The following is an 11356-nucleotide window of genomic DNA, read 5'->3' on the forward strand; positions in this document are numbered from 1 at the left end:
CTCTCTCCATGCCCCAGATGTAACAACTGTTACCAGTGTTCTGGGTATCTTGAAAGATACTTCTGGGGCGCCTGGGTGGCTCAGTCATTAAGCGTCTGCCTTCAGCTCAGGTCATGATCTCAGGGTCCTGGGATCGAGCCCCACATCGAGCTCTCTGCTCCGCGGGAGGCCTGCTTCTCCCTCTCCCGTTCCCCCTGCTTGTGTTCCCTCTCTCGCTGTGTCGCTCTCTGTCAAATAAATAAATAAAATCTTTAAAAAAAAAGAAAGAAAGAAAGAAAGAAAGATACTCCAGCCCAGCAGTTCCTCAACTTGAGCATGCATCAAAATTACCTAGAAGGCATCTGAAAACACAGATTGCTAGACTTTTCTCCCAGGGGTTCCACATTAGTAGGTCTGAGTGGGCCCCAGTAATTTGGATTTCTGAGCAGTTCTAGGTGCTGCTGTGGCCGGTGTACAGAATTACACAGTGAGAAGCACTGTTCTGGTGTACATTGAGTATATTCATCCACCCTACCCTGTGTTTTCCATAAAAACATACACTATTCACCTTGATTTCTCTTTAAAATGATGAATCTTGGATCTGCGTAATTCCTTTTACGGCTGCACCAGTCCTGCATTGTCTGGAGTACCAGTTATTTCAGACTTCACTTCGGTCAGTTTGGCTACTTGGAATCTTGCTGCTGTAAACCATGCTGCCGGGAAATGTCCTTTTCTATAGCTACATCATTATGTCTATGTACATCTATAGAATGCATTCTTGAGAGAATTGCTAGATCAATGAGTATACACATTGAGAGAGTAGATGCACAATTGCCCTCCAAATAGATTTTACCAACTTAATACTATAGCAATATGATCGCTCTTATTTTCTTATACATCCTAACCAACATTTTGTTCTTTGACAATCTAAGTGAAAATCTGTGTCCTGTGGCCTATCTTTATATATTTTCTTTGTAGTTTAGCATTTTAATGTATATTTTAGGCCTTTTTTTTTTTTTTTCCTGTGATTGTCTGCTCATACTTCTGGGGCACTTTGGTCCTTATCCTCTTGATTTGTGAATACTCTATTAAGGAAATTAGCCATTTTTCTATCATGTGTTACCATTTGTTTTGGTTTTGTGTAATTTACCATGTGCAAATTTTTAAGTTTTGCTTGGTTGGATTGATCAGATTTGTATTTTATGGCTTCAGGGTTTTCTTCTTCAAAAGGTTTTACCATTTCAGATTATAAAATTTTTTTCTCATGTTTTTAGTATTTCTTTTATGGCTTCATTGTCTGGAGTTATTTTGGTGCAAGATAGAATAGCAGCCCAGATTTATTTATTTATTTATTCCTTTGTTTTTGTACGTAGTTAGCTAATCCCACTTTTCCTGATACTACTTCTTGAATAATTTTCATTGGTCTTTTTCCCATTGATGTAGAAAAATCACTCTCATTTTATGATGGCTTTTAAGACTATACTTTTTTAATGGTCTTTTCTTATTAATTGAACAAATTAGCAAATATACCTGTGTCCATCTCAAATTCTCATATGCTATGATTTAGTATTTTGACTTACAGAAAAGAAGAAAAGAGAAGTGTGGCTGATAACCTCCCTTGCAGTAACTGTCTCCTGTGATTTCTGTTCTCTGGCTCTGTGGGGGCTGTTCATGTGGGCAACTGCCCGTTTCGGCAGGTGTCAGCAGAATTGATTTGGCCTTTTCTAGTTTTGGCCTTTGGCATGAGGCAAGTGATGATAATACATGAGAGCTAAGGACTAATGGAAGAGAAATGATTTCGCTTTGCTTTGCTTCCTCTAAAATTCTTTCCTCTTTATAGCTGATATAGATTGTGGTGCTGGCCTGAACCTCTAGTGCTCTCTTCAGCCCGGCCTGCTAGTCACCTGCTCTGCACGTGCGGCCCCTCTGCCCATTGCTTCTGCCACTGAACAAGGGCGCGCTTTGCTGACCAAGTCATTCTAATGTAACTATGACATAGTGATACCATAGAGTGTTACCACCATCCAAAAAACACCTAAATGTACTTGGTCTGTCTGAGCTCTACCTTGAGAGCACAGTGGATTAACTCACTGTTGAAATGATGAAACTTAATTGAAACATCTACACGCATACCTACAAACACATTTTTTTAAACGTTAAATCCCTTGGGCGCCTGGGTGGCTCGGTTGGTTGAGCGACTGCCTTCGGCTCAGGTCATGATCCTGGAGTCCCGGGATCGAGTTCCGCATCGGGCTCCCTGCTCAGCGAGGAGCCTGCTTCTCCCTCTGGCCCTCCCCCCACTCATGTACTCTCTCTCATTCTCGCTCTCTCAAATAAATAAATAAAATCTTAAAAAAAATAAAAAGTAAAAAATAAAAAAGAACAATATTTAAGAATTGCAGTGTAACTACAAAAGATATAGCATGCACATAATTAGAATATCAGAAGGAAAAGAAAAGAGGAACAAAAGCAGTATTTAAAGTAATAATGACAGGGGCGCCTGGGTGGCTCGGTTTGTTAAGCGACTGCCTTCGGCTCAGGTCACGATCCTGGAGTCCCTGGATCGAGTCCCACATCAGGCTCCCTGCTCGGCAGGGGGTCTGCTTCTCCCTCTGACCCTCCCCCCTCTCATGCTCTCTGTCTCAAATAAATAAATAAAATCTTTAAAAAAAAAAAAAAAAACGTTAAATCCCGTAATGTAATTGAGGAAAAAAGTCCCGACGTAGACATTGACATTGTTTTCTTTGTTGTACTTCTAGTCCTAAAACAATGTCACTTTATACATGCTATTGAATTTTAGTTTTTACAGTTTCAGTTTGTGCCCATCCAAACTAAACGCTCAGTTTCCTGAGTCCATTCTAGAGCTGCCCAGTTTATGAAAATGCTCCTTTTTTTTATTTTTTTAATCCATTTATTTTAGAGAGAGAGCAGAGCAGGGGGAAGGGTAGAGGGAGGGAAAAAGAATCCTCAAGCGTACTCCCCGCTGAGCGTGGAGCCTGACAGGACAGGGGGCTCAATCCCAGGACCTGAAGCTCATGATCCCAGCCAAAATCAAGAGTCAGATGCTCAACTGACTGAGCCAGCCAGGTGCCCCTGAAAATGCTCTTAAAAGGATTTTCAAAAATTTGATAGTTGGACCACGATACCTTTTATAGTCACCCTGATGATTTCCAGGGAGGAGGGGAAACTCATTCCTAAAACTTTAGTCATTTGATGTTCATTTTAAATTAAGTTGAAATAAACGAATTGAATAAATTATTTTAAAGTTTAGTTTAAAATTTGTCAGAATTATAACCTATGCTACTTATTATCTTCGACTTTCCCTCCCCCCCTGCCCCATTCTGAAGCAATAAAAGGTACAGTATCTTCATTGCTTTAGAGACGGTGTCTGTAAAAAACATACATGCCATAGTTACTTTTTATGTCTCAGTAGTGTTGCCCTTGGAAAATGGGAAAGAGAAGCCTTTCTAAGACCTTGTTATAGTTTCTCCTCCCAGAACTATGTGTAGATCTTAGGGTGTCTGCCAGCAAAAGCCATCTAGGATTCCAGAAAAGAGGCAGAAACCTATCCCAAGATAAGCTTAATGGCGAGGCCCTTTGAAAGGATGATGGATTTCCAACTGTCATCTTCCAGCCAGAGAATACTAGTCTCTCAGTTCAGTACTCTGTGTAGGTGTAGTAGTGTCCGCACTTGTTTGCCAGAGGGTATTCTCCTTAGAGAACGGCTGCAAACTTTTCACCGAATAAGAGGAGGAGAGGAGCACTGTTCTGAGGTGCTTTGTGTCTTAAATATAGAGTGTTCATAGTAATGAACATGATTTCTGTTCTTACAAGTTTGACTTATGAACAACAATCTTAGATAAGCAGCATTCTTTTCTGTTGCACATTGACAGTGATTTTTGTTGGTTTTTAGGTAACCCTGGAACTCTGAATGCCTTCTGGGCAGTCATATTGCATAACTGATCCTTAAGAAATTCTTGGTTTATAGTAAATGAGCTGTACCTCTTTAATTGCCAAACTTGTTCCTCAGAAGTTTATGGTAGAAGGAGATGTGGTAATCAGCATTATGCAGAAAGGATTTCTGAGCCAGTAAAATACTGGCTTGAAACTTAAGCAGAATTTGCTAAAACTGAAGTGAGTTACTCAGATCACTTGCTCTGAGCCTGGGAATCAAATTGACCTTGAATTTGAATCATGGTCCTACCACTGGTATGCCATATATTTTAGGGAAAGGTTCTTAATTTCTCTGGGCCTCAATTTCTTCACCTGTAAATTCTGGATAATACTTGATTCACAGGGTTATGAGTATAAATAACTTCATGCATCTAAAGCACCTGCCTAACCCATCGCAAGCACTTACTCAGTGGTAGTTACCACCCTTACTATCACAGTATAGACAGGTAGGGAGGAGTCACAAGTCCCATGCTAAAAACTTTGAAAATTATTCAAGACATTAATTACACAAAATTGAAATTATACAAGGGCATTAATAATTATTCTACTCTAGCAGATTTGTACAGTTGCTTGAGCACCTAACTTTGTAATTCAGGCCCTAGGAAGAACACAGCTCCCATATCCCTAAAAGTCTGTTTCCCTTATAGGTAGAGGCACTTCACCATTTGCCAATTTGCAGTGTCTTGCATACAGGTGATTTTAGCTTAAGGATTGAGAGAATAGACAGGATTCTGAGCGTGTTAGACCACTAGTGACAAATAGTGGGAAAGCATCACTGTCTTTCAGCTGTTTAGCTCCAGACAGTGTTTGTAATTATTTGGATATACTTATGAATAGTGTTGATCGGAAAAGCAGCAGCAGAATTGAGACATGTCCACAGAGAAAGTGATTACTTCACATCATATTATCGTGAGGTCAGTAAGTTAAGTTAAGAACCTGCTGATCGAAGAGCACTTACTTGAACCTTTCATGTGTGAAAGCCAATGTAAAAATATCCACTTAGGTTTTCTAAATTTATTTTTAGACATGTTAACAGTTGTGATTACTTATAGTCTACTTTCAGATACATTTATTCCAAGAAACTGTTTGAGGCTCACATTAACGTGATGTAGCCTTTTCTTTTTGAGCAGATCCTTTTTCTCTTTCTCTTTCTCTTTCTCTGCTTTCTGCCTCTCCTGGTATTTGTCCATGGTGAAGATAGTAAACAGCTTAAATTCCTTGTAATTAAGACGCTTTTGTTGGGGGAAAGAAAGAAAAATTATTTCAGGAAGGATTTGATACTTTGTTTCAGATGACAGCAGGATTGTAATCATTTCCCATTTAAAAACTTGGAAACTTGAAGAGGCTCAGTAATTAGGACATAATTATAGTCTGATTGTAGTCTAGGAGCTGGGAACAGAGGGTCTATTGTAGACTCTAAAGCAACCATGGGTCACTTTCTTACTTCTGCTGTGTCCGCTCTAGACGCTTCAGGCTGGCACCTGAGGTTCTGCATAGTATGATCCATCTTTTTCAACCTTAGCTCCCACTTGCTTCCCCAACATAGACTTCCTCTTTTTTTTTTAATTAAAAAAATTTTTTTTAAGTAGGCTCTATGCCCAATGTGGGGCTTGAACTCACAACCCTGAGATTAAGAGTCCTGTGCTCCACCACCTGAGCCAGCCAGGTGCCCCATAGACTTCCTCTTTTTTTTTTTTTTTTCAAGATTTTTATTTATTCATGAGAGAGAGAGAGGCAGAGGGAGAAGCAGGCTCCCCGCTGAGCAGGGAGCCCGATGCGGGACTCGATCCCGGGATGCTGGGATCATGACCTGAGCCAAAGACAGACGCTTAACCATCTGAGCCACCCAGGCGCCCGACTTCCTCTTTAAATAGGCAGAATCCAGGGCGCCTGGGTGGCTCAGTTGGTTGAGCGACTGCCTTTGGCTCAGGTCGCGATCCCGGAGTCCTGGGATCGAGTCCCGCATCGGGCTCCCAGCTCAGCGGGGAGCCTGCTTATCCCTCTGACCCTCTCCCCTTTCATGCTGTTTCTCTCTCTCTCTCAAATAAATAAATAAATAATCTTAATAAATAAATAGGCAGAATCCAGGGTCTTCACCAGAGTTGTTTTCTCTTAGGATTTTCTCATGTGTTCCCATCTAGACTTTTCCTCCTTTCTATACTTAAATCTATAAACCCTTCCCCCAATGTCAACTCCTGCCATATTAATATATTTCCTTCTCTAAACTTCTAAACAAAATTTTCTTCTCTAAGCTTCTGTAATTTTGCATCCATATTATATGATATAACGCTTAGTCCTCTCTCTTCACAGGCCTATAAATCTCTTCAGTTTTTTCCGATCCCAGTGCCATGACATGCTCAAGCAGGTTTTCCCCACCCGTGTCTACAGTAGGGAGTAGGACATTATCTCTGCCTTTGGACAGAGAGGCTGCCAGGTCACACTTAAGGAATCTGCACTTACACGGTCACCTGTGATGTCAAAGTCATGGTAGAGCTCTCTGAGGTCCTGTTTCTTAATATTGAAGAGAAAGTTGTACATGTGGAAGTTCTCTGCACCAATTCTCAGCTCCCCCTCCAGGTCAAGCAGCTCAAAGACAGGCCGGGAATGGCGGAAGATAAATTGCTCTTCCAAGTGGTTCTACTGAGAAAAATACATCATACAAGGAACAGTGTTGTTGGTGCTACTTTCTAAACTTGGGCTGCATGGGACACCTGGGTGGCTCAATCGGTTAAGCGTCTGCATTTGGCTCAGGTCATGATCCCAGGGTCCTGGGATCAAGCCCCACATCGGGCTCCTTGCTCTGCAGGGAGCCTGCTTCTCCCTCTGCCTCTGCCTCTCCCTCTGCTTGTGCACTCTCTCTCTGTCAAATGGATAGATAAAAATCTTGAAAAAAAATTAGTTTGGGCACCTGGGTGGCTCAGTCGTTAAGCATCTGCCTTCAGCTCAGGTCATAATCCCAGGGCCTGGGATCGAACCCCATATCGGGCTCCCTGCTCCGCGGGAAGCCTGCTTCTCCCTCTCCCACTCCCCCTGCTTGTGTTCCCTCTCTCGCTGTGTCTCTCTCTGTCAAATAAATAAATAAAATCTTTAAAGAAAAAAAATTTTAAAAACTTGGGCTGCATCAAGACTAGTATATTCACATCCATTTCCTAGAGAGCTAAAAGCGAAAGGCAAAATCCTAGAAGCTCAGGGTTGAAAGCCTTCTATGGTTAATGTATCAAGTCCTGCTTCAGCATCTGTATTTGAGGGGAACTTAAGCCACCTGTTGTGATCAATTCTGCTAGACAGAACCCTGTCACTAGAACACATTTCCTTATATTTGGTGAGAATCTACTTGTGAAACATCATGGTAAGGTGATAAGATCCTGAAGACAAGCTTCCTTTCCAAGTGGGAAGTAGGCAAATACACAATGGAAGTGTGCATAGGGTAAGGTAGGAACCCAAAGAAGAAAGTTTCTCATCTCCATCCTCCATCCCCTTCAGAAAATTCTCTGAGAAAAGTGATCACTGAGAGAGGGAGGCACTTGGGATTCCTGGTGGCTCTTTAAGAAGGGCAAGGAAGGGCATGCCAAGGAGGAAAGCAATGGGGTGAGATCTACAGAAAGAGGATGCGGGAGGGCTGAAGATGGGCAGCAGGGGGAGTGAGGCTGGGTGGCCTGCAAATGTCTAGGTTATAGACAGACCGTTTAGGAGCCACAGGTAGTTGTCTCCCCATTTTCTTCCCTTCCTGTTTTGACTGAAAGGAAGACAACTCTGATGCCGTCTTAGTTCACGGCTACCTTTAGCAGGATGGTGGCGGCAGCCACACTCTGCCTCCTCTGCCCCAGATCCTGACTTGTTACTCGCCTGTTGTGCTAGCAGGATGCAGACCAACATGTAGAACTGGTCAAAGCCGATCTCGCCCATAGCGTTCCAGTCCAGCATGTTAAACACAGTCATGATCTGTGTCCGCTTCCAGCTGGTCACGTGGTGAAGGAAGTGATAGAACAGCACATCTGTTAAGGTGGGGAGGCGAAGAGATGGATTATTCTGAGACCGTTCCAGATGCCGAACAAGCAGGGGCCACATAAACGGCAGCAGTGCCAGAAGCTTGCTGAGCCGAAATAGCCATGGTAACACTTGGTGTCTCACTTCGTCACCGTCCCTTCCACAATTCCTCAAACCTTACTTGCCCTGGAGCCGTGTGACAAGGCCCTGGGCCCAGATCTGTGGAGGATGAGACTGGGGGTTGGGCTCGGTTATTGACACAGAGGTGTGTCCTTAAGCAATAACAGGCACCCAGTACTCCTCAGACATGGAAGAGCTGAGTTCTCACCGGGGACCTTGGACACTTTCTTGGAGAAGCTGAATCTCACTTGGGTCTTTCACTTGCGATCATGAAAACAGGAGAAATTTAAAAATCATTCCTATAAAAGTATCAGTACTCCTCATGCTTATGTGAAGCACATGCATTTGGCGATGGGGGAAAGGAGCAATCATGGAGCACTTTAGGGGCTAGGTGCTTTAGCTGCCGCGTTTCACTGAACCCCAACCCCCCTCCAGGGAAAGTGGCATCACACCCTTTTATACTAAGCCTCAGATAGTAACTGGTCTATTTCAGTGCTTCTCTGACTGTAATGGGCATACCATTCACTTGAGAATCTTGTAAAAATACAGATTCTGATTCATGAAACCCGGTGTCAGACTGAGTCTACATTTCTCACAAGCTCCTTGCGATGTTGTGGACATCGCTGCTGCTGGCTGGTGGACCCCACTGGAGGTGGCAGAGCTGGGATTCAGATGTCCGTCTGACACAGTCTTTCCTTCCCTATGCCCCACTAGTTATGAACACGTGGGAACAACACATTATATATAACAATGACCTTTGTGTAGTTGCTCCTTGAGAAATGTTGCAGTATGGGACTTAGTAGCTACTTAGCAAATACTGGTTCTGGCCCACTCAAGTTTCCAAAGCCTTAAGTCACTGCCTCCTTGAAGGCAAAACTTAAGGCTGTGTCTTCACTCTCTCATGGCACTACCCAGTCCCTTGGTGACCAGAACACAGGAGCATGACTTTACCTCTCAGGCTTTGCATCATCGCAGAGTGATTTAGTTACTAGGGAGACCAGACTTCTCAGCAAACATTCTGGTGAGACCATGAGTGTAGGCTTTGGAGTCAGGAAGCCCTGGGTTTGTCCCAGCTTTTCTGTTTACAGCCGGGTGCCCTTACAGTTGCCTCATCTAGGTCTGTGCTATTGCAAAGATTTGGTGACATTGTGTGTGAATCTATATGTAAAGAGAAAAACTGAGGCATGAAATTTTGAGAAAACAAAGGTGTCTTTTATCATTTTGTAAAGATTGCAAAGGCTCTCAAAAATCTTTACGGAAGGGGTGCCTGGGGAGCGCAGTCGGTTGAGTGTCCAACTCTTGATTTTGGCTCCGGTCGTGATCTCAGGGTCTTGTGATCAAGCCCCACTCAAGCCCCAAGTCTGGCTCCATGCTCAGCGGGGATTCTGCCTGAGATTCTCTCTCTCCCTCTCCCTCTGCCCCCCCCTCCCCGCTCCTTCTCTCCTTCTTTCTCTCTCTCTCTCTCAAATAAATAAATCTTTAAAAAAGAATCTTTATGGAAGACACACCTTATTCACAAATGACACCAATTTCCTTCAGATCACAATGAATGGATAGGATACTTTATTTATACCCAGTCCTTCAAAACAAAACAAACCCAAAAAAGCCTAAAGTATTTTAATTGGTCTTCCATTAGTTTGTGCATTCAAAGGCAGAGTCAAGATGATGAACACTTTTTGGTTACTCTCAAGTACCAAAAATTAGAAGGGATCCTGTGGATCATTGATTCAAACCTCCCACTTGACAGATGAGAAATCTTGTTAGGGGGTCTTCAAGGGTTAGTGCCTGAATGGGGCTCAGCCTCCAGGAATAATTATAATAATAACAAACACTTAGTAAGTTCTTACCATGTGCCAGGCATTGTGTTAACCATTTTCCACACATTATCTTATTTCATTATCTTTTTCCCCCCCAACCATGAGGTGGGCTCTATTATGAGAAGCTTCATTTATGGATGAGGAAAATGACCCTTAAAGAGGATGATGACACACTCTCCAAGTCACCAAAGGGCACCAGGGGCTCCCCCCCCACCCCCCGAGCCTAGTGGCCTTCCCTTCCTCACTCAACTGCGCGATTTCTCTAGCTTCATTTAGAAGATAAAATACATATTTGTTAGTAAGGCAGTTTCTGGTTCTGCGAGTTTCCCTGCACATTAGTTAAAAGCCAGGTAACAACTCAGAGGAAGTCCTGCTGAACTCACTGACCATTCAAGGTGTTGTTGTGGTGGACGTCAAGAAGGTGAAAATACTCCAGCAAGGCCTTCACGTTCCTCACGGATAACAGGCAGTACAGCTTGTCCAGATAGAGGTACCACAGAAACGATCCTTGCTTCAGTTTCATCGTGGCGCTCATTAGGCTGAAGGCTCTGGCGACCTGGAACAGAAGAGAGTTCTGCCTTGGAACTAGAATGTTGGACACAGAGAGGCTCGGGTAGCAAAGGCCTCCCTAGGCAGCAACATCATGGGAAGTAGCCAGTAAGAAACTGAAATTGCTTCCTCCCAGCCCTCTGGCCTTGCTGTCAGGATCTGTTGTCTTTTTTTTTTTTTTTTTTAATTTAATTTACTGAGAGAGAAAGCATGCATGGGGTAGGCCAGAGGGAGAGAAAGAATCTCAAGCAGACTCCCCGCTGAGCACAGGGCCCAATATGGGACTCCATCTCACGACACTGAGATCCTGAGCTGAGCTGAAACCAAGAGTCAGACGCTTAACCAACTGAGCCACTTAGGCACCCCATCAGGATTTGTTGTCTTAAGTCTCTTGTTAGCTTGATTATTCCCCTGCCGCTACAATGTAACCAGTTCTAAACTGAACTCACAGACCGTTTAGAAATGAATGTGAGGGGCGCCGGGGTGGCTCAGTCGGTTGGGCGTCTGCCTTGGGCTCAGGTCGTGGTCTCAGGGTCCTGGGATCGTGTCCTGCGTCGGGCTCCCTGCTTACCGGGGAATCTGCTGCTCCCTCTCCCTCTGTCTCTTCCCCCTGCTCATGCTCTCTCTCTCAAATAAATAAATAAAATCTTAAAAAAAAAAAAAGGAAAGAAATGAATGTGAGAACACTCTCTCCTTACACATGAAACCTGTGTTATGTGGCCAAAGTGCTTCTCCGAGAAGTATTTATAACCTAAATGCATTTATTAGAAAACAAGAAAAATTGAAAAATATATGAAAAAGTACTAAAATAGCCTTTTTAACATGATTACCTACCAATACTTTACCTAAAACTCAATATCATGCCTTAATGTCATTAAATATTCACTCAGCATTCAAATTTCCCTGATTGTTTCTTTTATTTATTTATTTTTTAAGATTTTATTTATTTA

The 11356-nt window shown here is 43.1% G+C and overlaps 1 protein-coding gene across 1 annotated transcript; it reads right to left on the bottom strand.

Annotated features, from left to right (window-relative positions):
- Nucleotides 1-4562: 4562 nt before the first annotated feature.
- Nucleotides 4563-10407, bottom strand: EFCAB9 (EF-hand calcium binding domain 9). Its single transcript, XM_045864490.3, has 4 exons — nucleotides 10245-10407; nucleotides 7780-7928; nucleotides 6394-6570; nucleotides 4563-5165 (listed from the first exon to the last, which is right to left on the bottom strand). Exons 1-4 carry the CDS (start codon nucleotides 10390-10392, stop codon nucleotides 4980-4982), a joined length of 660 nt encoding a protein of 219 aa, XP_045720446.1. The 5' UTR covers nucleotides 10393-10407; the 3' UTR covers nucleotides 4563-4979.
- Between the last annotated feature and the right edge of the window lie 949 nt (nucleotides 10408-11356).

This window comes from Mirounga angustirostris, unplaced genomic scaffold, assembly GCF_029215605.1.
Source record: "Mirounga angustirostris isolate CCGP_5_RB_7025 unplaced genomic scaffold, mMirAng1.0.hap1 SCAF_7, whole genome shotgun sequence".
Taxonomy (NCBI): Eukaryota; Metazoa; Chordata; class Mammalia; order Carnivora; family Phocidae; genus Mirounga; species Mirounga angustirostris.

Coding starts and splice junctions, on each gene's coding strand:
- EFCAB9 (XM_045864490.3), bottom strand. CDS start 10,392: ATGAGCGCCACGATGAAACTGAAGCAAGGATCGTTTCTGTGGTACCTC. Junction 7,929..10,244: donor CCACAACAACACCTTGAATG/GTCAGTGAGTTC, acceptor CCACCTTAACAG/ATGTGCTGTTCTATCACTTC. Junction 5,166..6,393: donor TTGACATCACAGGTGACCGT/GTAAGTGCAGAT, acceptor CCCCAACAAAAG/CGTCTTAATTACAAGGAATT.